The sequence below is a fragment of the Carcharhinus amblyrhynchos genome, chromosome 22, assembly GCF_965287045.1.
Source record: "Carcharhinus amblyrhynchos chromosome 22, sCarAmb.v2.hapA, whole genome shotgun sequence".
Classification (NCBI taxonomy): Eukaryota; Metazoa; Chordata; class Chondrichthyes; order Carcharhiniformes; family Carcharhinidae; genus Carcharhinus; species Carcharhinus amblyrhynchos.
Genome location: NC_137345.1, coordinates 46356433 through 46383804, shown reverse-complemented (window position 1 = coordinate 46383804; position 27372 = coordinate 46356433). Strand labels below are relative to the sequence as shown.

Genomic DNA, 27372 nt, shown 5'->3' with positions numbered 1-27372 from the left:
TGAAGCTGCAGTAGCAGCGCTCTGAGAAAGTGGTTCTCAGCCTTCTTTGAAGTCCAACTGCAAGAACAGATTTTCTTCTTTTGATACCGCTGGAGTTTGGACATTGTTTTCTGCATCAATTCTGTTTGTGTTCCGAGACAATATTAATCGGGAACTGTTCTCCCGTGGAAAGCAGCTTTGAAAAGCCAGGCAACCGGAAGGCTACTCGAAGCTTTTGACATTTAATAAAGTAATAACATACTTGGTTTAATTGTCTGCAGAAGATGACTCATAACCACACTGAAACAGCATCTGTGGGTTAAAACAACTGCCCGACGATGAAAGACCTCAGGCAAACAGGACACAAAGCTGTCACTGTTTACCAGCCAGCCCAAACCAATGACAATACTTCAAGTAGGGAAATGGTGGGAGAGCTGTGGATTTGGGTCCCACATTCTTGGTTACATTAAGCACTTGGATTGGAAACTACAAAGCAAGTTATAGAGGAGACGTGTCCTAATTGCCTTGAATATACCTGTAGAGAGCTCTGCTGGTTTGCCACCCGCGTCTTTTACAAAGTTGAAGGTTATAACTACATTTACAACGTGCGATCCAGCTAACCAACCGATTTCAAAAGGCAACTCAATAATCTGTCCAATTTAAAAAGCGTGGTTATCAACTTCCAATAAATCACTTTTATAGACTACTATTCTGAATTAGTTAAAAACCGAGGTATCCGTTCAAGTAAGGCTACAAACTTAATTCATGTTAAATTTGCTCTGCATGTCAGCGATTTCTCAATTCATGGTGGCAACTTTGAGGACAGATGCATCAGCATACAAACTGAAATCTGTGAATGCTCCTTTGAGACCAAGGATGGGATTTTCCAGCCACGCTGGTCCCAAGACTGGAAAATCCCACCTGAGGTCAACGGGCCTTACCATGGTCCTGTCCCGCTCGCTACAATTCCGGTGACGGATGGGACAGGCAAATTTCACCCTAGGTGTTTGATGTAGACTATTTTACAGCCCCTCAAGTCACAGCACCCCCAAGCAGGGAGTGTTGATGTTAACATGTTCTCAATGTTGGGGAGTATCCCATTCCATAGAACAGACACTGGAGCAGAAATACCCATGAAGCAAGTGAACATCTTCCAGTTGTGCCAGAATGTAGATAACTCTGGAATGTATGAACAGGCGTAGACCATGTAACCCCATTCTACCATCTCACTCAGATCACAGCTGACCGGTGACCTAACTCCAAGTTCCGTCTCATCCTGTACAATGTGCTATCCCAATCTCTCTCTGAAAATGCATAGTGCTTTTGAAGAAATAACTTTATTTAAGACTTACTGAGACTCTCTGCTTTTGTTGCACAAAGTTATGAACACAGCCTATTTGCAACTTAGAAGAGTTTTACTGATTTCTGTTAGCAGTTGAAACTTCAGATTGGGGAGTTGGAGGGGACTGTATATTTACAACAGTCAGGAAACAAAAGGGACTTCTTGACAATAACCCCAAACACACAGGAACTCAATCTAAAAGAGAAAGATGGATTAAAGCTTCAGATTGCAGGGAAGGACTCTGGGTTCTGATGAAAGATTGGAGGAGAGCATTTACAAAGCTAATCGAGAATTTCTGTTGCTGATTGGCCTGCCAAATATTTTCTATCTTAGTTCAGATATGGATCATTTGATATTAAATCATTCTTTATTAAAGCAGCCAGTGTAATTAAGGACCCCACGTACCCCGGACATTCTCTCTTCCACCTTCTTCCGTCAGGAAAAAGATACAAAAGTCTGAGGTCACGTACCAACCAACTCAAAAACAGCTTCTTCCCTGTTGCTGTCAGACTTTTGAATGGACTTACCTTGCATTAAGTTGATCTTTCTCTACACCCTAGCTATGACTGTAACACTACATTCTGCACTCTCTCATTTCCTTCTCTATGAATGGTATGCTTTGTCTATATAGCGTGCAAGAAACAATACTTTTCACTGTATGTTAATGCATGTGATAATAATTCAAATAAAAATCAAATTCCAAGCAGGTTGGTGCTTTATGCTATCGATTTTCATTCAACCAAATTTATTTTATTCCATTCATTTCAGATAACTCTGACCTTATCAAGCTAGACTGACTCCAAGCCTCTTTAGATTTCCAGGAGACCCTAGTGGGTCATCTGATTCAACAATTTCACTTGTTCATAAGTTGACATGAGATATTCTCGTCCATTGTTCCTTCACGTTGCCAGTCTTGCGCTCTCAATTGTTCCTATCCTTTCCTGTTTTTACTGAAGGCACCTTTTGACCAAAATGTTAATCATCGCTCTTAATCTCCTTGCTTGTTTTCTTTTCTGTTTCAATCTCTAAGGCACAGTGCGAGTACAAATTGGTGTTGATATAAAAACATGAAGTGTAGATGCCGGCATTGGACTGGGGTGGGCGCACCTCAGACTCACAACACCAGGTTAAAGTCCAACAGGTTTATGTGGAATCACGAGCTTTCGGAGCACTGCTCCTGATGGACTCACCTGATGAAGGAGCAGAGCTCTGAAAGCTCGTGATTCCAAATAAATCTGCTGGAGTTTAACCTATACAAAAACAGGGAAGGAGGGCAGAACACAGGGAAACTCCTAAGTTGATGCAGAAGGATGAAAAATCACCTACAACATAGCAGATCAACCTAAAGAAAAATATTCACGAACAAAGATTTTCTCGCGCCAAGATTTTGTCCACTCAAAGGGACAGCAACCTATGGTCACCTTACTTTTACAGATTCCTCATGACTTTGTAAACCTCTATCAAATCTCCTTTCCACCTAATGTCCCCTTTTGAGTCTGTGCAAATCACTTTAATATACTTTTGAATGTTTTCCTACATTAAGTGCATTATTTCAGAATCACAGAATTGCTACAGTGGAGGAGGAGGCCTTTTGGACAGTTCCCCAGCTCTCTGTAAGAGCAGCTCACCTCCAGTCATTTCCCCTGCCTTGTGTCCGTCACCCTGCATATTCTTCCGTTTCAGATAACAGTCTAATTCTTTCACGTGAAGATTGAAAACCTTCATCACTTGTTGTGTAAAAAACAGATTCTGCTCCTATCACTTCTGCCTCACTTACCCAATTACTTTAAATCTGTGTTCTCTCATTCTCGATTCTCTTCTGAGTAGGAACAGTTTCACCTCGTCCACTCTGTATTCATGAAGGCCCTGTCTTCTCAAACTTTCAGAAAACATGCAGACGCTACGACAACGGATGAATAAACACCGCTCGACATTCACCAGGCAAGAGTGTTCTCTCCCTGCTGGGGAACACTTCAGCGGTCACGGGCATTCGGCCTCTGATCTTCGGGTAAGCGTTCTCCAAGGTGGCCTCAGATACACGACAGCGCAGAGTCGCTGAGCAGAGACTGATAGCCAAGTTCCGCACACGTGAGGACAGCTTCAACCACGGATTCATGTCACGCTATCTGTAACCCCTACGACTTGCCTGGGCTTGCAAAATCTCACTAACTGTCCTGGCTGGAGACAATACACATCTCTTTAATCTGTGCTTAATCCTCTCTCCACTCACACTGTCTGCACCTGTGAAGACATAATTACCTGTTAAGAGTCGCAGTCCAATCATTATCTTGTAATTGAGTTTGTGTCTATATCTGCCCTGTGTGTGAAACAAATCCTGCACTCAGCTGATGAAGGAGTGATGCTCCGAAAGCTGGTGCTGCTGAATAAACCTGTTGGACTTTAACCTGGTGTTGTGAGACGACTTACTGTGTTTACCCCAGTCCAACGCCGGCATCTCCACAACCTTGCCCCTCGCCCGAGGTGTGGTGATCCTCAGGTTAAAATCACCACCAGTCAGCACTCCCCTCAAAGGGACAGCAACCTATGGCCACCTTACTTTTACTGATTCCTCATGACTTTGTAAACCCCCATCAAATCTTCTTTCGACCTTAATTTCTCAAAGGAAAAGGTCCACCTTGCTGAAGTTCCTTATCCCTGGAATCATTCTTGTGACTCTATTCTGCATCCTCTGAACATCGGTAGTGTGGCCCCCAAAACTGGATGCAAAACTGTAGCCAAGTCTGAGCTTGAAACTTAGACAAATTCAACATAACTTCCATCCTCTTACACTCTCTGCTGTTGTTAATAAAGCCCAGAGTGCTGTGTGCTTTATTAATTACTTTTTAAATGCCACTGTGAATATAGAATTTAAATGAAAATTTGGCCATGTTAGGTAATTTGATGAAAAATACTAAATTTAATGGTTTATCTAAATCAGCATTCCTAATTTAGAAGGAATCATTTCTCAGATAAGCACCTTACCAGATAGAAGCAAACTGTAAATCCAAATGTAACATTCCATGATCACAAATAAACAAGAATCTTCTTCACACAAGTTACAGTTGAACGTTCTTCTCTCAGTCACATGCAGATAGGGATGATTTTCCAGCCCTTCCCACCGCTGGAATCTTCCAGTCATGCTGACGTCAACACCCCCCTCTCCCCGCCTCCAAGTGGCAGGTTCCCAGATGGCGGGGCTGGCAAACTATGCAAACGACCATTGCCTTCAGCAGGACTGGAAGATCGTATTTGCAGCCAATAGATTGCCACTTCCACAATGGAAAAAAAACAGTGGGGGTGGGGGAGGTTGGGGGTGGGGATGGGGGTGGTAGATGAGAGGGGGCGAGGGTTGGAATCCAAAAATAAGGGTCATAAATAGAGAGAAAGTCAGTAATAAATCCAGGAGGAATTCAAGAGATTTCTTTTACCCCGAGTGATTAGAATATGAAATTCACAACTCCTTGGAATAGTTGAGACAGATAACATTCAGGTGAAGCTGGACAAGTATACGAGAGGGAAAATGATAGAAGGATATGCTGATATGGTTTAATGAAGGAAGTTGAGAAGAGGCTTGTGTAGAACATAAGCAGCAGTATTGATCAGCTGAGCCAAATTGTAAATTCTATGTGATAATGTAATGTGGGGTATTGGGATTGATGGAGGCATCGGGTGATCTGTATAAGCTCCATTATCTTCATTCTGACACACCTTGGCAAAGTCCCTTTCACTGTTTTAATCCATTCCAACCTGTAACCTGTACATTATAAATATGTGACCCAATAGAAACCCATAAGGTAATTTGTAAGACTGGCTCATTAATCTAAAAGCCATCTGTTAACAGCCCGCACTTCAACTTCTCAGAACCCGGGCTCCAAAAGAGAAAGACAATTCCCACTGTAAATCATTGCAAAATACTTCAATATCTCAGTCCCCGGAGGTGACAAAAGGAAGGCTATTACAGAACCGTGTTAAATACTTTCCGAGTGAGATTAAAGAACCGCCTTACATTATGCTAAACGTCATACACGGCTCCATTGCCGATGGGCCACAAAAGACAAACATTTCAGATTGAAAATAAGAAACGACACCAAAGCTCTCAGATTTTCACGATAATGAAACCCCCAAGAGCATGTTTACCACATGAGGTAATGTTTTGAATGGCAGTCTCTCTGCTTACCTTATGAATTTGTTGGTCCCATTGAAAAATATACATTTATCCACACTGATTGCAGACACATGTTAAGCATGTCACAGTACACTGCACTTGTTACACTGCCTTCAAACCAAATGTTAACATCATTCAGACTGGTTAAAATACTCATATGTTCTTATTTACTGTCACTGCACCAAAGCAGATCTCCTTGGCCCACAAGCATTTTGCCCTTCACATCTTTGCCTTTCACATGCCTGAAAAGAATTCTAATTATTTTCTATCAGGCAAATTTCCTCTCCTGCATCCTTCATTTAACTTCTCACCACCACTCAGCAAGGCCACTGACCTGCTCATAGAATCATAGGGTCATAGACGTTTACGGAATGGAAACAGGCCCTTTGGCCCAATTTGTCCATGCCACCCCTTTTTTTAAACCCTGAAGCTAATCCCAATTGCCCGCATTTGGCCCATATCCCTCTAGACCCATCTTACCCATGTAACTGTCTAAATGCCTTTTAAAAGACAAAATTGTATCCGCCTCTACTACTACCTCTGGCAGCTTGTTCCAGACACTCACCACCCTCTGTGTGAAAAAATTGCCCCTCTGGACACTTTTGTATCTCTACCCTCTCACCTTAAACCTGTGCCCTCTAGTTTTAGACTCCCCTACCTTTGGGGAAAGATATTGACTATCTAGCTGATCTGTGCCCCTCAGTATTTTATAGACCTCTATAAGATCACCCCTCAGCCTCCTACGCTCCAGAGAAGAAAGTCCCAGTCTATCCAACCTCTCCTTATAACTCAAACTGTCCTCTGATGGCGATGCTGCTTTTGAGGTTCAAACATCAACAGGTAAAGAACCGTTGCTGCAAGGGTTTTTAATTCATTACTTCCTAAATGGATTGGGAACCACTCCACAGTTCACATCACTAACCCCAAATTCTTTAGTTACAACTGAAACCCATTCACCTGGAAAAGGAACATTTGTCAACAGTTTGAAACCGAACATGAGAAGAGAATATCCACCAGTAGACCAGTGATAGATGGCACGATAGGGAGGTGACTTCTTGCAAGCTGTCCCTAGCTTACCCTCTAATTCTACCTTTTAATCTCGTTCTATGCATTTAAAACTCAACTGTAACTTTTATAAACTGTCTAACAATGTTCTAATTCAATCTCTTACACATTTGGCCATCCTCCAGAACTTGATCTCTCGCTACAACCTAGCTATGACTGTAACACAATATTCTGCACTCTCTCCTTTCCTTCTCTATGAACGGTATGCTTTGGCAGTGTAGCGTGCAGAAAGTAATACTTTTCAGTGCATACCATAGAATCATAGAGCCATATAGAGCAGAAGAGGCCCTTCGGCCCAGCGAGTCCGCACCAACACGTTAGAAACACCTGAACTCCCACCTAATGCCATCTGCCAGCACTTGGCCCATAGCCCTGAATGTTATGAAGTGCCAAGTGTTCATTCAGGTACTTTTTAAAGAATATATGAGGCATCCCACCTCCACCACCCTCCCAGGCAGCGCATTCCAGACCTTCAACACCCTCTGAGTAAAAACATTTTTCCTCACATCCCCCCAAACCTCCTGCCCTTCACTTTGAACCCAAGTCCTCTCGTGACTGATCCTTCAACTAAGGGGAACAGCCGTTCCCTATCCACTCTGTCCCTGACCCTCATAATCTTGTACACCTCGATCAGGTCACCCCTCAGGCTTCTCTGCTCCAACAAAAACAACTCAAGTCTACCCAATGTCTCTTCATAACTGAAACGTTCCATCCCAGGCAGCGTCCTGGTGAATCTCCTCTGCATCCCCGCCAGTGCAAAAACATCCTTCCTATAATGTGGCAACCAGAACTACACACAGTGCTCCAGCTGTGACCTCACCAAAGTTTACACAACTCCAACATGACTTCCCTGCTTCTGTAATCAATGCCTTAATTGATAAAGACAAGTATCCTGTATGCCGTCTTCACCATTGTACGGACATTCCCTTCAGCCAATACATGTGACAATATTAGATCAAATCAAAAATTAAAATCCTGAGGTAATTTACATAATTTACATTCCAGAATGGTCCAGACTCATCTGTTAATGAACATTCCTAACTCATGTTTACACATTTTGATGCTTCGAGTATTCACTGTTCTATCTAAAGACCAATGAAGAGTTAACAGTGAGTGACATTGTATACAATGACCTGACCAAACACTGCACACTCCGGTGTTTAAAAGTAGGCAGGCCCTCCCTGGAACATTCCAAGGTGCATCAACCATTCCCGTGATTCTGTAAGTGCGGGCAACTGAGATTAGCTGGGCAGGTCAGGAGCTTTCATGCTGTGCTGCAGTCTCGATGGGCTGAAGGGCCTCTTCTATACTATAGCATTCTGTGATGTAATGAAGTTTCACTTTCAGCGTGGCCTCCTTCTAAAAGGTAATCTTAGAAAGGTCTGTTAAATGATTGAGTATTTGAGTAGAATGGTTAATGAGGTTGGCAAGAGCAGAGGTACTTTGGATTGGTTGGTGGGGGGAGTGGCTGGAGTAGGAGGGGGAATGGCAATGGTCCAGACCTGAATAATGAAGAGATAGGATCTCTGTGTATTTGAACTGTTTGGCATTGGGTTTGTTCTTATGCCACAGGTGAGGCCAGTCTCCAGCACTTCACAAGCTGCTTTGTAGATCCTGCCATGTTGCTACAGGGAATGGGTTTGCTGCACCTGTCTTTATTAGTTTGTAATTATGTGTGTTTTCCACCCAACTCATTTGAGAGCCAGGATGCACCATCTTTGAAGTGCTGCAGCGAGTTTCTTTAAGGTAAAACTACAAAGTAAAGACAAGATGAGCAAGAAGGTGCTTCACAGCTGTTACCCCAAGGCAAACAAATGGGATGTAACATGATTTTGATTCTTAATATTAGAAAAAACAAAGCATTAAGTTTGAATCCCATGCTCAGGCAATGATTTGGGACGTGTATTTAACCTGGGCATTAATAAGTAGCACAGTTTAGTTAACTCTTGCACTATAGCACAAAATGACCATTAAATTAATCGTGCTTTGGACAGCATTGGGGTAATAACATTCTCAGGGTACGAAGAAAAGGGTTTTGATTTAAACGATAAAGCTGCGGTGATGAGAATAGGAAAATGATTCTGTTTCATTTATTCAAGGGATGAGAGCAACACTGGTTAGGCCAGCATTTATTGCCCCTCTCTAATTGCCCCTAAGAAGGTGGACGGTGAGCTGCCTTCTTGATCATTATGACACAAAAAAAAAACTTATGGCTGAATGTTGAGGCCACCGAGGGCAAACTTAAAGCAAGATAAATGCTTTGTCCTGAATGGCAAGAAGTAGCTAGTGGGGTGCCACAGAGTTCAGTCTTTGGACCCCAGTTATTTACAGGGATACAGGGATAGAAGGTTCTATAGCCAGATTTGCAGATGACACAAAAATAGGCTGGACAGTAAGTTGCAGCGAGGAAATAAGAACCTTACAAATGGAGATAGACAGGTTAGGAGAATGGGCCAAAATGTGGCAGATGGAGTTTAATGCGGATAAGTGTGAGGTCGTGCATTTTGAACAGAAAAATGGGAAGGTGACTTATTGTCTAAATGGGGAGAGGCTTCGGGGTGGTCCAGTGCAGAGGGATCTGGGTGTCCTTGTTCATGAGTCACAGAGAACTAGCATGCAGGTACAGCAGGTAATAAAGAAAGCAAATGGAATGTTGGCATTTATAGTTAAAGGAATAAAATATAAAGGTAAGGAGGTGTTGTTACAACTATACAAGGCATTGGTGAGGCCGCACCTGGAGTATTGTGTATAGTTTTAGTCCCCTTATTCGAGGAAAGATGTAGTGGGATTGGAGGCGGTTCAGAGGAGGTTTACTAGATTGATTCCAGAGATGAGGGGGTTTTGTCGTGTGAAAAGAGATTGAACAGTTTAGGCAGACACTCCCTGGAATTTAGAAGAACGAGGGGTGATCAAATTAACATTTACAAGATGATAAAGGGTCTGGATAAAGTAGACATGGGATGGATGCTTCCATTAGTGAAACATCCTAGGACGAGAGGTCAGAATCTTAGGATAAGGGGCAGCAAATTTAAAACAAAGTTAAGGAGAAACTATTTCTCCCAAAGGGTGAATCTGTGGAATTTGCTGCCCCAAAGTGTGATGGGTGCTGGGACAGTGAGTAAGTTTAAGGAGGAGTTACACAGAGTTTTAATTGGTGATGGGTTAAAGGGTTATAGGAGAAGGCAGGAAAATGGGGATGAGGAGCATATCAGCCACGATCGAATGGCACTCAAGGGGCCGAATGGCCTAATTCTGCTCCTGTACCTTATGAATTTATGAACTTGTAAAGATCCAGTGCTGAGATATTTCTGATGGTGTGCAGACTGTTAGATATCTGGGTGGTTAACAGTGAGGAAGAAGGTCTGAAATAGACAGTCAGATGGCCAAATCAGTGGCAGATGGAATTTAACCCTGACCAGTGCGAGGTGATACACTTTGGAAGGACTAACAAGACAAGAAAGTACTCAATTAGTGGCAGGGCACTGGGAAGCTCAGAGGAACAGAGGGATCTTGGGGTGTTTGTTGACTGATCCCTGAAGGTTAATCGGGTAGTTAAGAATACATACAGGACACATGCTTTTATCAGTCGTGGCATAGAGTATAACAGCAGGGTGGTTATGTTGTAGCTGTACAGAGCATCGGTTAGGCCACAGCGAGAGTATTATGTGTAGTGGCCACCTCACTATAGAAGGATGTGACTGCATTGGAGAGGGTGCAGAGGAGATTCACCAGGACCATCCCTGGGATGGAACATTTGAGCAATGACGAGAGGCTGGATAGGTTCGGACTATTTTCTTTAGAGGAGGCTGAGAGGGGACCTGATTGAGGTGTGTAAGATTATGAGGGATATGGACAAGCAAGTGTTCCCCTTAGCTGAAGGGCCAATACTGAGGGGGCAAAATCTTAAGGTGGGGGGCAGGGTCAGGGGGTTTAGAGGGGCTTTGAGGAAAAGTTTTTTCACCCAGGGAGTGTGGAATGCAGTGTCTGGGATGGTAGCAGAGGCAGGAAGCCTCCCAACCTTTGCTTCAAATGCTTCAGCTGCAACACGTATTTTTATTTAACTAATTAGGTTCAAACTATTGCCCAAGAGAAACTATTTCTGCTGGTGGAAGGATTGAGAACAAGAGGGCACAGATTTAAAGTAATTGGCAAAAGGAGCAGTGGAGAAACGGGGGGGAAATTTTTCATGCAGTAAATGGTTAAGATTCACTGTCTGAGAGTGCGGTGGAGGCAGGTTCAATTGAGGCATTCAAGAGGGAATAGGATTACTATCGGTGCAGAGATAGCAGAGAAAGCAGGGCACCAGGTGCACTTGAAGAGCTGGCACAGGCATGGCGAGCTGAATGTTCTCATTTTTTTGCTGGAACAATTCTATGATTAAGTTAAGAGGAGAAAAAAAACTTAAAACTCATCCATCATCTATCTATCTTTACACCTGGTTAATACCTTTAGGTTTCAGCAGTTGGATCTCACTGTTTCCGCCTCCCTCTCTTGGACTATGCATGTGAAGATCAGGACAACACCTCCTCCCTCAGCGGCTGGCACAGTGGTTAGCACTGCTGCCTCACAGCGCCAGGGACTTGGGTTCAATTCCCGGCTTGGGACACTGTCCGTGCGGAGTCTGCACATCCTCCCTGTGTCTGCATGATTTCCTCCGGGTGCTCCAGTTTCCTCTCAGAATCCAAAGACATGCTGGTTAGGTGTGTTGTCTGTGCTAAATTCTCCCTCAGGCATCAAACAGGCATCAAAGTGTGGTGACTAGGGGATTTTCACTTCATTGCAGTGTGAATATAAGCCTTCTTGTGGCTTTTAAATAAACTTTAATTTTAACAAATTCCCTCACTTGCCAAATTCCCAGATTAAAGCACTCAGTCTTGGTGCGACTTGCTTCATACATCTGCTGAACCCGCTATATTTATAGTAACTCAGCAGACCAGTTCAAACTGGTCACTAATTGCAGCTGCCTCGGACAATAAGATTGTTCAACAATGAATTGAACTGAAAAAGGCTACAACTAACTGTCATAATTGAGCTAAATGCGAAAAACAATCCTGACTTGATTTCAGAAAGGAATCAAATCTGAAAACTCTCTCATTTACCAAATTCTCAGATCTAACAGTGGGTCTCGCTCTGTCTCCAGCTGCCACCATACAGCGATTTATTAAATGAATCCAGCTCTCTTTTAAGAATAAATCCAATTCAAAAAATTCTCTGGGTCAGATGTTTGTGGGTTGGCACTTCATATCAGAACGTCACAGCATTGTACCGCATGGAGTACATACAACTGTCTGTTCTGGGATTTATAATAGGAACTCAACACAGTTGGAATTTCGAAAAGAAGGCCTCAACTGTCTGAAATAATTTGTACAGGTGCAAGACTTCAACTAAAAGGAATAGGGCGATTTTGCTCCTGGGTTCGCTGTGAGTATAAATAGGTTGGACTAAAACCTGGTGTTGTCAGACTTTTTACAGTATAAATGGCAACATAGGCACAAAGTCCAGTGAAAGTGGGGAAATCAGGATATTCCATGACAAGATCTTCATTCCCGGTTTTCTCCACTCTGTGCCAGTGACATAATGAGTTACATGTCCACAAAGAGCGTGAATCTCATTTAAATGGATTTTAATAAATGTGAATGTTATGAACCGGTATCCCCAGCACGTGACCCTCCACACTAAACAATCACACCTCGCCAACATGGGCAGCACGATGGCACAGTGGTTAGCACTGCTGCCCCACAGCTAGGTTCAATTCCTGACTTGGGTCACTGTCTGTGCAGAGTCTGCACGTTCTCCCAGTGTCTGCATGGGTTTCCTCCCACAGTCTGGAGGATGTGCTGGTTAGGTACAGCGGCTATGCTAAATTCTCCCTCAGTGTACCCAAACAGGGGCTGGCATGTGGCGACTAGGGGATTTTCACAGTAACTTCATTGCAGTGTGAATGTAAGCCTACTCGTGACAATAATAAATAAACTTTAACTTTGATGGCATGTTGGTGAGGTTTACAACAGCTTCAGAAGAACTGGGTTCAGTCATTGGAGCCCCTGCCAGGGGAGCCAAGGTGAGTATAACCCCCCTGAGGGGAGAGGGGTAGGTGGACTGATCTGGTGAAAAGAAATACTGAAGACAAGGCACTAATGGAATAAAGTTTTCTGTTAATTGAGTATCTCACATGTAGGACAAACTGTCACTCTTTGAAGACAGTGAGCTCTTTGCGTTACTCTTTATCTGCCATGATTTAGTCAGGTCTTTTAACAGTTTTACTGAACGTACAGATTGATTTATGTAAACTGAATATTCATTCAGCAGACTGTGAAGCTAATTAAAACTGTAAAGCAGTCTAATAAAACTGTGACAATGCAAAATATGTGAAATTTTCAGGAGTCTGTGTTAAGAGTCCAGCCATCATTTATAACCAACACATGTTGATTGTTGCTTCGACTCGCAGAGACAAAGTTGGGGAAAATTGTCAATAATGTGGTGTTTCCCACCAATTAAAAATGAGCATTGCAATGTAAATGTGTTTATAAATAATTCTGGGCCTTCCGGTTGGTGCTAGGAAGCTGTGACACTAGGTGTCCTCAGCAAACTGTATGAAATGTAACTATCGCAGAGGGTCAGAGAGGTTTACAGCAGGGAAACAGGCCCTTCAGCCCAACATGTCCATGCTGCCCTTTCTCTTAAAACCACCAAGCTAATCCCAATTGCCCGCGTTTGGCCCACATCCGTCTGTACCCATCTTACCCATGTAACTAAATGCTTTTTAAAAGACAAAATTGTACCCGCTATTTTTGGCAGCTCATTCCAGACACTCACCACCTTCTGTGTAAAAAAATTGCCCCTCTGGACCCTTTTGTATCTCTGTCCTCTCACCTTAAACCTATGCCCTCTAGTTTTCGACTCCCCTACCTCTGGGGAAAGATGTTGACTATCTAGCTGATCTATACCAGCAGATCCTTGTTAACACAATTCAATATCCTCCACATGTCAGGCGGTATTTTAACATTGAAGAAAATCCTACATCATGGCTGTGCAGATCTAAAATGTGGAATTTTCACCTCATGTTATAAAGTTCACTGCTTTGTATGTATGGTGTGTTTGTGATTGTGGAAAGGAAGTTGGAAGATATTGAAATGCAATGGCTTTGGAGTGCTTGAGCTGCCTTATTAGAATTCAGGCAGAGAGTACAGGGTGACAAGGCGGCACAGTGGTTAGCACTGCTGCCTCACGGTGCCAGGGACCTGAGTTCAATTCCTGGCTTGGGTCACTGTCTGAGTGGATTCTGCACATTCTCCCCGTGTCTGTGTGGGTTTCCTCCGGGTGCTCTGGTTTCCCCCCACACTCTAAAGATGTGTAAGTTAGGTGGATTGGCCATGATCAATGCACGGGCATAGGTTTAAGGTGAGAGGAGAGAGATACAAAAGGGTCCAGAGGGCCAATTTTTTTTACACAGAGGCTGGTGAGTGTCTGGAATGAGCTGCCAGAAGTAGCGGGTACAATTTTGTCTTTTAAAAAGCATTTAGTTACATGAGTAAAATGGGTATAGGATGGGAGTAGGGTGCTCTTTCGGACAGTTGGTGCAGACTTCAAGGGCAAAATAGAAACCTTCTGCACTGTAGGGACTCTATGAACACAGTGGGAAGAATTTTCCGATTTTTTTTGGCTAAATGTCAACTCAGGCAGGAAGGACAGTGCTGCCCGCTGGCTCCAATGGCAGCTTTTCCCACCATATTTTTGATACTTGGTCAAAAAGAATCATCGAGGTGGGCCCCACGACATTACACTGGTGGGGCGAGCTCTGAATACAGGAGAATCAGTGAAGCTACTCATTACTTACACAATGTTGAAACACCTGATGAATTGAATTGGTTTTAGATATTGTTTGCCCAAAGTGTCGTATGGGAATATTTTACTTTCATAAATGCACCATTAGTATAGAAGGGTTTCTCCCACCCGGACAGTATTACCCACAAACTGGTGAATAGGTTTGTGGATCGTGAAGGTGAAAATGAGATGACTATTTCAGGACCATGTAATAATTTGGTGACAAAAAAAACTGGGAACCAAAACAGCGTGTCTGATTTTTAAAAAATTCTTCCATGGGATGTGGTCTTTGCTGGCCAGACCCTTCCTCTCCGAGCAACAGAAAAAGCTGTTTAAAAAAAAGGAGGAAATCTACTCTGGGATTTTACCACTGCCGACATTCTGAGCCAGGTTTGTGTAACAAATCAACAGCCAACGTAACATTTTTCCGTTTTCCACAGAGTCATCCATCATCTTTATGAGGGATGTGGTGGCACAGTGGGTGGCATTGTTACCTCACAGCGCCAGGCGCCCAGGTTTGATTCCCGGCTTGGGTCACTGTCTGCGCGGAGTCTGCACGTTCTCCCCCGTTGTCTGTCTAGGTTTCCTCAGGATGCTCCGGAATTCCTCCCACAGTCCAAAAGACATGCTGGCTAGATGTATTGGCCATGCTAAATTCTCCCTCAGTGTACCTGAACAGGTGCCGGAGTGTGGCAACTCGGGAATTTTCACAGTAACTTCATTGCAGTGTTAAGGTACTTGTGAGCGAATAAAAAATAACAATAAAATAAAAGAGGTTCTCAATGGTGGGGTCCCAGACTCCACTGAGATGGGGATTGTCTTCAGGACAGACTCGATGGGCTGAATGGCCTCCTTCATTACTGTAGAGATTCTATGACAGAGACACCCACAGCTCATTTCACATTGCCCACTTGCATTCCATCGGCCTGGAGTCCAATGGATGCGAGGGTGGGATTTTCCAGTCCTGCTCACCATGGGATCGGAAATTCCACCCCAACAAAGAACAAAGAAAATTACAGCACAGGAACAGGCCCTTCGGCCCTCCAAGCCTGCACTGACGATGCTGTCCGACTGAACTAAAACCCCCTGCCCTTCCGGGGACCATATCCTTCTATTCTCATCCTATTCATCCAACACCAACAGACACATTATCCATCCCCGTCCGCCAAGGTTCCCATTGGGGGTGGGACCAGCCAATCTAGGCCTTCGTCTCAAACATGGAGGCCGGAATTCTCGGCGGGCTTCCCGACAGAGTTGAGTGGCGCCAGTGGGAATTCCCATTGATAGCGTTCGGAACAGAGAATCCCACCATTAGCAAACATGTGGCCTGGAAGCTGGAAAATCTCGCTTGAAATACTGATGGGTTGAATAAGCTACTGGATTCCAAATGAATTTTATCCATTTTTTGTTTAGAAAAACACTCACATTATAATGAGATTAATTCCTTTTTCTTTTTATAATATTCACCGAGATTTGGACACCTTTTGTATTTGCATTTTGGAAAAAGGCAGTGGTATCAGCATACCTGCACTCACAGCAGTCAAGATCTCATTTCACAATAACTTCCTTCAAGCGATTTTCTGAGTAATGTGACTACATGCTGAACTCAAACCTTTAGTGGTCATTTCTTTGGACTGGAAGCCCACACATCTACATGAGCAGAAGTCACTATGACACAACAAATGTTGGCTGTATGAAGGTGGTTCCTTTACGCAGCCAAGGAAAGTGACTGAATTCCTTTGAAACTGGTCCAGGTATGAGACAGAGGAGCCTCTGCTCTGTCCAACAGGCTGCATCAACAGACATTTCCCAATGATTACGCACATTGCAATATCCTGTCCCCACTCCCTAAGGATAGAGGACTACATCACATGCACTGCAGCAGTCTCCGAGTGACTCACAATAAAATGAGTCCTCTGTACGGTGCGGGTCACCTTCCAACCATCGCTGGCAATTAAGGTCAGTTAACACAAACAAAGAAGCCACATTTCCAAAGATGATGCATTGACCAAACACATTATTCATAAGTCTGGCACAACGGCACATACTTCCACGAAGATCCATTGACCCAATTCTCCAATTGGAAAAGAACAGGATTATTTATACTGTTCTTTGACAGGAATATAAATGGAAAATTTCCATATTCAGTGGGAAAGTGATGAATTCCTGTTGCGCTCGCTATGTGTTCTGTTTAATCTTTAATGTCTCGAGCTAATCTTCAAAGTCTGAGACAGTGAGTGGTCATTTGCTGTTTGTTCCTTACAGCACTCCAAAATGTTGTCTGATTTCAAGAAGAAATTAGATTTAGCTCTTGGGGCTAAAGGGATCAAGGGATGTGGGGGGAAGGAGGGATTACGATATTGAATTCGATGATCAGCCATGATCAAACTTAAAGGCGGAGATTTTTTTTATTGATTTGAGTTATTATTGCCCCATGTATTAGTATACAATGAAAAGTATTGTTTCTTCCAGGCTATACAAAGCATGCTGTACATAGAGAAGGGAAGGAGAGAGTGCATGATATAGTGTTATAGTCATAGCTAGGATGTAGAGAAAGATCAACGAGGTAGGTCCATTCAAAAATCTGATGGCAGCAGGGAAGAAGCTGTTCTTGAGTTGGTTGGTATGTGACCTCAGACTTTTGTATCTTTCTCCCAACGGAAGAAGATGGAAGAGAGAATGTCCGGGGTACATGGGATCCTTAATTATGCTGGCTGCTTTGCCGAGGCAATGGGAAGTGTAGACAGGGTCAATGGATGGGAGGCTGATTTCAGTGACGGACTGGGCTACATGCATGACCTTTTGTAGTTCCTTGCAGTCTCAGGCAGAGCAGGAACCCATACCAAGTTGTGATACAACCAGAAAGAATGCTTTCTATGGTGCACCTGTAAGTGTTGGTGAGAGTCGTAATGGACATGCCAAATTTCCTTAGTCTTCTGAGAAAGTAAAGGCGTTGGTCGGGCTTTCTTAACTATAGTGTCGGCATGGGGGGAACCAGGACAGGTTGTTGGTGATCTGGACACCTAAAAACGTGAAGCTCTCGACCCTTTCTACTCCGTCCCCATTGATGTAGACAGGGGGATGTTCTCCACTACCTTCCCTGAAGTTGCTCAAAGGGCCAAATGGCCTACACCTGTTTCTATGTTCTATGTTTTTATGTAACGTTAAAGGATACATAATGTGCAGTTTGAAGGGAACACTAGTTAACAGTTTAGATATCTGAGGAAACATGGAAATATAGAAGCCCATTCAGCCGTTCGAGCCAGCTCCGTCATTCAATATGATCCTGGCTGATCCTCTATCTCAACATCATAGTCCAGCCCTCGCCCATTACCCCAGGGCACCTTCAGAGACTAGGAATCTATCGATTTACTTCCTCACTGATTTGACCTCCACCACCTTCTGTGGTAGAGAATTCCACAGGTTCACCATCCTTTCCTCATCTCAATCTTAAATGGCCAATTCTGTATCCTGGACCTCTGACACCTTGTTCTAGGCCACTGCCACCCCGCCCCTCCCCTAGCCAGAACACTATATCACCGCCTACAAGTATCTCCAAGACCTTTCACACACAAATATTAATTTTGAGGGAGTGAATTCAACCAATGAATTTCTCTTCTTTTTTGTTTAAGTGTGAATTCAGGCAGGAAAAGTGGACTATAATCCACCAGTGTGGGAAAAGCGGAGTATAGTCCGCTGGTATACTGCTAACTCTTTACAGCCAAATCTTTAAAAACGCTCAGACAAAAATAAAACCTGAATGGGCATGTCCCACAATATCCCATGGTGAACAGGCATGTCCCACGATATCCCACGGAGAACAGGTATGTCCCATGATATCCCACGGAGAACAGGCATGTCCCATGATATGCCACAGAGAACAGGCATGTCCCATGATATGCCACAGAGAACAGGCATGTCCCACGATATCCCACAGTGAACAGGCATGTCCCATGATATGCCACAGAGAACAGGCATGTCCCACGATATCCCACAGTGAACAGGCATGTCCCACGATATCCCACGGTGAACAGGCATGTCCCACCATGGTGGCAGGGCCGACCCCGCCTGCAACCTTTGTATGACAGATCAGGGTGCCCCAACCGTCATCATGGAATCTACCCCTACCCACCCCTTCATGGACACAAAATCCTCAGCATTTCCCTCACAAACACACATTCCTCTTCCATTTCCCCGGCATTCTCCCCTCCAACCCGGAGCTATTTTCTATATTTAAGTGGTTGCATGATTGCTTTAAGTGCTGGTCACCTGATTTGATGGTGGTGTCACTGGGGTCTTTCCCAGGCTCCTGCTTAGTTTCAATGTCTATTCTGGACGGGCAGCCGCTCCTACCATTGATCTGCTGTTGTTATTTTGGATCTACGTGTGCAAACCACATCTTTTTTCTTTTTGGTTAAAACCCACAATCCGTAAGATATTGGATGCTGGGGGAACTTCCCTGTGTGACCATAAGACCATAACACACAGGAGCAGAATTAGGCCACTCGGCCCATCGAGTCTGCTCCTCCATTCAACCATGGCTGATATTTTTCCTCATCCCCATTCTCCTGCCTTTTCCCCATAACCCCTTACTAATCAAGAACCTATCTATCTCTGTCTTAAAGACACTCAATGACCCGGCCTCCACAGCCTTCTGTGGCAAAGAGTTCCACAGGTTCCCCACTCTCTGGCTGAAGAAATTCCTCCTCATTTCTGTTTTAAAGGATCGTCCCTTCAGTCTGAGGTTGTGCCCTCATTTGGAAGATGTGTCAGCAAGGAGTCCTGCTAATTACATTAAAATATGTTCCAGAGGGGATCCCATCATTGCTTGGGGGGAACCCCCATTACATCACTGGTGAGGCTGGGGATGGTCAAGCAGGGAAATCCTGCCAACGTAAAAGCCATTTTGGGACTCCCCTTCAATCCTCCACTCCCTCCATCGTTCCCACCCACCGAAAACGGGGGAGGAAAATCCCCCCATAAACTTTGGCCAATGCTCCTGGAGGTTCACAGAGTGGAATTCTCCGGTGACCCTGCTGGCGGGGTCAATGACTGGCGAGAGTACAAAAATCAAATTCACGCCAGCATGAACGCCCCGCGGTTTCTTCCACTGGTGCCCGGCACGGCAGGTCAGGAAACCGGCAGGAGGCCGTGTATTGTGCTAATGAGGTGCAGATGAAGGCCCGACCCGAACCATCTACCACATCCGATTCTCCACGATGGCAGCAGGAAAGCACAGCAGTGTGAAACATGTCTGGCACAACGTGGCGGGCAGATATTGGGACTCACCTGAACAATGCCTGGGGCAGTCTCTGGAGTTCGGGATGGAGGCCCCCAGCAGCCCGGGACTCCAGAACATCACAGTCGTGGGTGTGGAGAACAGATGGATCTTCCAGATTCAGTGTCAACAAGGATGTCCATATTCTGCCTTCAGTGGTGGGCCAGTGGTGTTGGGCACCTTTTCAATATAATGCCCAGATACGACTACATGCCCATCAGGCATTCTCCACCACGGAATACAGCTCGGAACACCCAGTTGCATAATTAATATAGTCAGAGCCGGAAGAAATGGCACAGTCTCCCGCCAAACTCCGCAGTGGACACACCCCACGTTCCCTCCCCCGTCAGAGGATTTAGTCCCAGGAATTCCACACATAGGGCTGGATTTTACACTCTCGTTCATCCCAAAATCATAAATCCTGCCCGAGGTTCGCAGACTTTTCCATGGTCCGCCCCTCACCCCCTCTGATTCCTGTGGTGGGTACAATGGTAAAATTTCGACCTGAGTTACAGACTTGTTTGCAGTGCTGAGTTCTAGACCACAGACACATCATCATTGGCAAGACACGGCAGAGGGGACTGGGAAAAGAATGAAGGAGCGTTTCACCAGGCCAATCTCATATACCTCCTCACTGCCAATGAAGAATAGCATTGAGAAAGATTAGGAAGATTTGGAATATATTCATTCATAATTGGGGATGGGAGTAGGTGAACAAAATAAATTGTGGAAATTTAGGTTCATTCTCTCAAATATATTAGCAAAATATATTTCATCTTTAACATTTGTACTGTCAGTTACTTCTGGCTTAGACACCAGGTATACCTGAGCGTAGCAAGGCTTTTCCCTCCATTCTGTCCAAATGATGCTAATCTGGAAATCTGCAGCCCATGAAGCTTTTCCTCACTCCCTTCCTGTACCTGGTGGTGTACTAAGGCAGACTTTCATCCGTTTCTGCGATAACCCCCAGGACTTGCATGGGGGGAATCAGTGAATGATCTCCCTGTGGGTCTTATATACTACGAGCTCCCTAGTGATTGGTAACTGCCTTACCAGGTGGAGCTTGTATTCTGACCCCTACAGGGAGGTCGATCAGTGATTCCCCGTGCAATGCTGGGGGTTCCCACAGTTTCCCTATTTAGTATTTAGGTGAAATCAGACATTGCTTCAAATCAATGCTATACTTGAACTAGTAAGAAGTCTCACAACACCAGGTTAAAGTCCAACAGGTTTATTTGGGATCATGAGCTTTCACAGCAGAGCCTCAAAATCTCCTGTTTCCAAATAAACTTGTTGGACTTTAATCTGATGTAGTGAGACTTCTCACTGTGCCCACCCTAGTCTAATGCCAACAAGATGTGAGCGCTTGGGCAGCACGGTAGCACAGTGGGTTAGCACTGCTGCTTCACAGTTCCGGGCACCTGGGTTCAATTCCTGTCTCGGGTCACTATCTGGGTGGAGTTTGCACATTCTCCTCATGTCTGCGTGGGTTTCCTCTGGGTGCTCCTGTTTCCTCCCACAGTCCAAAGATGTGCGGGTTAGGTTGATTGGCCATGCTAAAATTGCCCCTTAGTGTACTAGGATGCTTAGATTAGAGGGATTAGTGGGTAAAATATGTAGGGATATGGGGGTGGGGCCTGGGTGGGATTGTGGTCGGTGCAGACTCGATGGGCCAAAGGGCCTCTTTCTGCAATGTAGCGTTCTATGATTCTATGATTTTCACATCATACTTGATCTAGTGAGCCAAATCTATTTTGTTTCTCCTTAAGCCGATGGGCATCATTCCCCTCAGAAGTGCTGTAAACACCAGCAACTTTTCAAAGTTAAGCAAACCATCACAATGCGCAATGGATACAGTCTCTAGATTAGTTACACGTGTATTATCTCTTCACTATATAACTACAGGTGTTTCTCATAACAATCATGTACTTTGGCTAATATTCCAACATCTGCCTTACCTCTGGTTACCTGAAATCTTTGATACTTGTGTCACGCTGTAAACATCTGTTAGATCGGATCCAGAGTGGAAATTCTCGAAGATTGGACTAGGGGAATGATTGTATCTCACAGAATGGTTAACAATAAATACTGGATTTAAGTGCTTACCAAGACAGTTATGGCCATCGTGCGCTAACTTGAAACCATCGTAACACGTGCAGCGGTAATTTCCCGGGATATTTATGCACTCGTGGACACAGCCTCCATTATACTCATTGTCACATTCGTCAATATCTGGAAGGCAATTAATCAGAGTTTAAATCAACCAAAAACGTTAAGGACATTGATTTAACTCAAGCAACATAGGAAGGCTTCCCACTCTCTTGGTTGGATCTTATTTATTTCTTTCACTTAATTATTTAAGTTATCTGATGACATCTTTCATTGTACCCCCATTTAACAACTAAGAGAATTACATGGTCATTATTTGTGATGTGGATTAAGGGACTAAAAATATTGCAGTTACACCAGGGGCAATCAACTGTATCCCATCATTGCGACATAAGCCGAATTAATAAGAGTCCCAACACTGGCTAAAAATGTTCTGCATCATATTTTACATGTGCATTAACCATGCAGGTCACTCCATCCTTAAGCACAAAGAACCTTCCACTTCTTTGAAAGGCAAACACTGCTTACCTTAGCACAGACTAACAAGTGATAGGATTTGTGTACAGAAGATACAAGTAGATGAGAAGGTCTGAACAGGAACACGTGTTTGTGACTTTTCTATCAGTCAGGGGAATTTCACTCAATGTAACAGACTGAAAATTAGTGTCATAAACTTTGACAAATGGAAACCAATACTTTGGAAGGAAGATTGGTCATTGTGGCAGTTTGCTCATTTCTGAAATACTAATTAATTGAGTTTAATCAAACACACAAACATGCAAAGCTTAAACTCAACAGCATTTTCAAATGTGTTCCTAGCTTTATAATGGGCAGCACGGTGACACAGTGGCTAGCGCTACTGCCTCACTGCTCCAGGGGCCCGGTTTCGATTCCCGCTTGGGTCATTGTCCGTGGAGAGTCTGCATGTTCTCCCCATGTTTGTGTGGGTGTGCTCTGGTTTCCTCCCACAAAAGGTGTATTGGCCATGCTAAATTTGCCCTAAGTGCATCTGAACAGGCACCGGAGTGTGGTGACTAGGGGGTTTTCACAGTAACTTCATTGCAGTGTTAATGTAAGTCTACTTGTGATAAATAAACAATAATATGCTGTAGAGGATTGTGGAACTTTGCGGGGTCAACCAAAACCTAAAATAGAAACACACATATGTTCGAAACTTCAGGTGAACAAGAAGTTGAAGACCGTTGTACCAATAGCATTCTTCTCTTGTTATATTGGTACCTCTGTGAACATGTCCAAGCAGCAAGTTCTCTGTTAAAAACCTTTAATTTATCAGTTGTAAAACAATGAGTAGTGTCTCATGACAAGGAATGTCAAAAACATGGCTTCAGGAACTGCTCCAAAATAATAAGTAACAGAAATTAAAGGATCTATTAATTGACAGCATGACAGTTCGAGAGAATCAACGTTATAACCATCAGTTTGGGGACGAAGGTGTTCTATTCCCTGCACAGTTGACAAAACTATCCTGAATACTACTTACAAAATAATCCTGTCCGAACAAAAGGTATGGGAAAATATTGGTGTGTAATAAATGCGAAGCAGTGATTAACACTTGAGAACCACTTGAAGCAGTAATTCAAAACATAACTGCACGAGAAATGATGAGTGGGTTCATATGGCAGCTTTGTCTTTGAAGTACCATGCTTCTTACTGTTTTACATTTATCAACATCAACAATGAATTCTCCCATGACAGCACCTTAATAAAGCTTCCAACAAATGTCAAAATATTTGGCATTGATATTGGTGAATGTACAAATCTGGAAACAACATCAATTTCAATTAAAATACGTGGAGACAGTTACAAAGCAGAAACGTGTAGGCTTCTAGCAGGGCGAGACTGACATGGATTTTATCTTAACTGGTCTCAATGTAAAACAAAGGGAAAGCAAATTCAAAGAGCGTTGTTCATTAAATGATAGTATGTTGTGAATTTTCTAATATAACTCATGATTACACTACCTTCACATTGTTTGCCATCTCCTGTGTACCCAGACTTGCAGATGCACTTGTATGACTTGGGGGTGTTCTGACAGATAGCATCAATGTGACAATTATCCGTTCCTTCAACACATTCATCAACATCTGAAACAGCAAAAAATGAGATGTTAGGAAAGGATCATTATCATGTGGTGAGTTAACCATAATAATCCACTGTGGAATGTGAAAAATCCATTAGTCTTGGGTCTAATACTGCTTTGTCAGCACACAGACAGTTTGCCTATCTGCCTGCCATCTGATACTAACTAGTCTCAGGCATGAAAAAACATAATGTAACCTGACAGTAAGTCAGATATATTTGTGGTAAAATTGAATGTTTTTCACAGTAGGAAGCTATAGGGGATTTTTCCCCGATAGGGGAAGCTAAATTTTCACAGTAGCTTCATTGCAGTATTAACGTAAGCCTACTTGTGACATGAATAAATCTTAATCTTACACTTATTCTATAATTCAGTTTTGTACAAATTCTTCCCCCTTTACGAGGAGGAAGGCCCATGACCAATTTTAACGCCCAATCCTGTATTTGACGAAATATGAAGATTTGAAGATTTATGGGGGTTTCACTACGGTCACACCTGCTGCCAATTTAACTAACATGTTTCAGGATGCGTGCCCTCGTCAACAGCGGGTGAGGATGTGATGACAGAACGAGGATGTTGACATGAGTTTAACATGTCATTGTACAACCAGTGACCAGCGCCAAGATTGTCAGAACAATCTGGAGGTAAGGCCAGATGTGGGTCCAGAGGTAACTTCTTCGTTGTGTGGTGTCCATTCAGGATGAATGGAGGATGTCAAAACTTCTCCTCCCTGAAACACATGCTCGTTCCCCTCACCTTATAATTTACCAGAATTTTCCCAGCAGGTCCCAATGTCAACAAAACGAAGGAGATTGCTATTGATTTCAGGAAGCATAAAGGAGAACATGCCCCTGTCTACGTGAACGGCGACGAAATAGAAAGGGTCGAGAGCTTCAAGGTTTTAGGTGTCCAGATCACCAATAACCTGTCCTGGACCCCCCATGCTGACACTATAGTTAAGAAAGCCCACCAATGCCTCTACTTTCTCAGCAGACTAAGGAAATTTGGCATGTCAGCTACAACTCTCACCAACTTTTACAGATGCACCATAGAAAGCATTCTTTCTGGTTGTATCACAGCTTGGTCTGGGTTCCTGCTCTGCCCAAGACCAAGGAACTACAAAAGGTTGTGAATGTAGCCCAATCCATCACACAAACCAGCCTCCCATCCATTGACTCTGTCTACACTTCCCACTGCCTCGGCAAAGCAGCCAGCATAATTAAGGACCCCACACACCCCGGACATTCTCTCTTCCACCTTCTTCCGTCAGAAAAAAGATACAAAAGTCTGAGGTCACATTCCAACCGACCCAAGAACTCTTCCCTGCTGCTGTCAGACATTTGAATGGGTTTACCTTGCATTAAGTTGATCTTTCTCTACACCCTGGCTATGACTGTAACACTACATTCTGCAGTCTCTCATTTCCTTCTCTATGAACAGTATGTTTTGTCTGTATAATGTGCAAGAAACAATACTTTTCACTGTATACCAATACATGTGACAATAATAAATCAAATCAAATCAATCAATGGCCTCCCAAAATCCTGCTCCTGCTCCAGCCAGGTACTTATTCCTGCCAGAATCAAGTGGGTGTCTCACTTAGGATAAGGGAACATCATGTGGGAATTACAATAACAACACTCACCCCACCACCGCAAACCAAACTCATGAGTTAAAATTAGGGCACCATTTGCTAACTTGTAGATTCTTCCCCCTGCTTACTGTGGAGTAAAATAAGTCTCTATCATCTCAACCAAGTGTAGACGGATCAATAATTTACCAATCTTTCCAAGTCTCGTGGGGGGAGTAGAGGGGAAAGGGAGGGTAGGAGAATGAGGGTAAAATACACCTTGTTAAAGCTTGACCTTTCAACTAGCTTTGTTGTACATGACCATCGCATCCGAGTGTCAGTGTACCTGGAACTGGCATCCCAAATGCCAAAATATCCAAAACAAAAGAAAAAATAAAGCAGTAAAAGATGAATAAGTACATGTAAAATGGGGGAAGAGAGTGCAAAAATAATGATGGATTAGCGGAGAAGAAAAAGACAAATAATAAGAAATAAACAACCTGAGCCAATGAGAATAAATAATATTGATGATGCTAATATTTAGGGTCAGATCAATGAGTCAGAACGTGTTGAATCTTAAGTTGGTCAGTATCGCTTAGTTTTTTTACAAAGTGTTCAGGGGTCATATTCCTACCTACCTCTTCACTAGTGTGTTTCTAGGGGAACTAGTTACTTTTAAAGCTTTGAGTGAGCTACATTAATCCTTCACCATCACACCGGGTAGTTACTCAGCAGCTGAAGTGGTGTGTTGGGACGGGGACACTGCTGTCAGTCCGGATCTGGTAGCACTGAAGCAGAGCCAAGAAGAGCAGGCAGTGGGACCCTGCATTGTGTCAGGGGCATTCACCCAGCACTCAGACTCCCTCGATTGACCAATTAGTGACTGGAGGGTGACAGTGGGCAGGTTCTGGAAACTGCAGGACCCATAAAAGGCCCTTCACCACAGAGGGAGTTGCAGTTTGCCATTGAGGGTAAGGCAGAGAGAGGGAGTCTCCATCTTGAGGCACCCCGTTCAGCAACTGTAGAGATATAGAATGTTTTTTAAATGACCACGATGCCAGGCCTGGAGTGGTCACAGCTGTGGTCAGGTTGGCAGGGAGGTCTCCATGCCTGTCTGGAGCACAGACTCCCTTTGTCTGTCAGCAGGGGGCTATGTCTGGCCAGCTAGCCTGAACCCAATGCCATAGGCTCCCACAAACTGATTGGAAAATTCCAGTCTGCCACTGATAGTTAGTCTTAATTCGCCTTTCAGATACTTTAATTAGCTGCCCACCTCTTGCAGGGATAGCTCTCGCTGGGAGAGGCAGGATGATGCCAGCAAATTCAGAAATTATCTGTTTTCTTGGGGCTCTTTATTGAAGCAAAAATTCAGCTCTAAATCTTACATATTCTGCCACTTGTTCTGTAAGCCCGCGTGCTCGCATGGGTACTGGGATGATGCAGATGGAGAAGTGTTGGGTGTTCTCCCTCGGGCATGGGCATGTAAGACAAAGGGTCATCTGGACTCGAAATGTCAGCTCTTTTCTCTCAAACAGAGGCTGCCAGACCTGCTGAGATTTTCCAGCATTTTCTCTTCTAGTTTCCACAATAAGGAAGTTAGTTTTAGGGGTTTGACTGTCTAATATGTTGTACAGCAAAGAGTGACAATGTCTAGCACTGCTCCAGATATTTGAGCATCAAGGGGCACAGGCAAACTGTGTGGCCCCCTTCAAAACTTGACAATAGGTCCCTTAAACTGAACTTAATTGATTGTTGGTTCTGAACCGAACAAACGTTCCTCCATTTTTCAATGTTTGGATTTTATTTGCATCTGAAAGAAGTTTAAGATGGAACAAAACTAATTAAGATGGCATTTTCATTGGCCAAACCAGTTCAAAGAGCTTCCTGATACTCCATGAAAACAATGCAAGGATCTTCTTACGACATGGTGGCACAGTGG

General features: G+C 43.8%; 1 protein-coding gene across 1 annotated transcript in view; it reads right to left on the bottom strand.

Annotated features, from left to right (window-relative positions):
* The window catches only part of LOC145357116 (signal peptide, CUB and EGF-like domain-containing protein 3), a 347330-nt gene that overhangs the window by 235938 nt on the left and 84020 nt on the right, over positions 1–27372 (bottom strand). The window contains exons 2-3 of the mRNA XM_080210261.1: positions 23745–23867; positions 21760–21885 (exon numbers count right to left, since the gene is read on the bottom strand). Coding sequence (XP_080066387.1) covers positions 21760–21885; positions 23745–23867 — 249 coding nt within the window. The remainder of the gene's footprint in view (positions 1–21759; positions 21886–23744; positions 23868–27372) is intronic.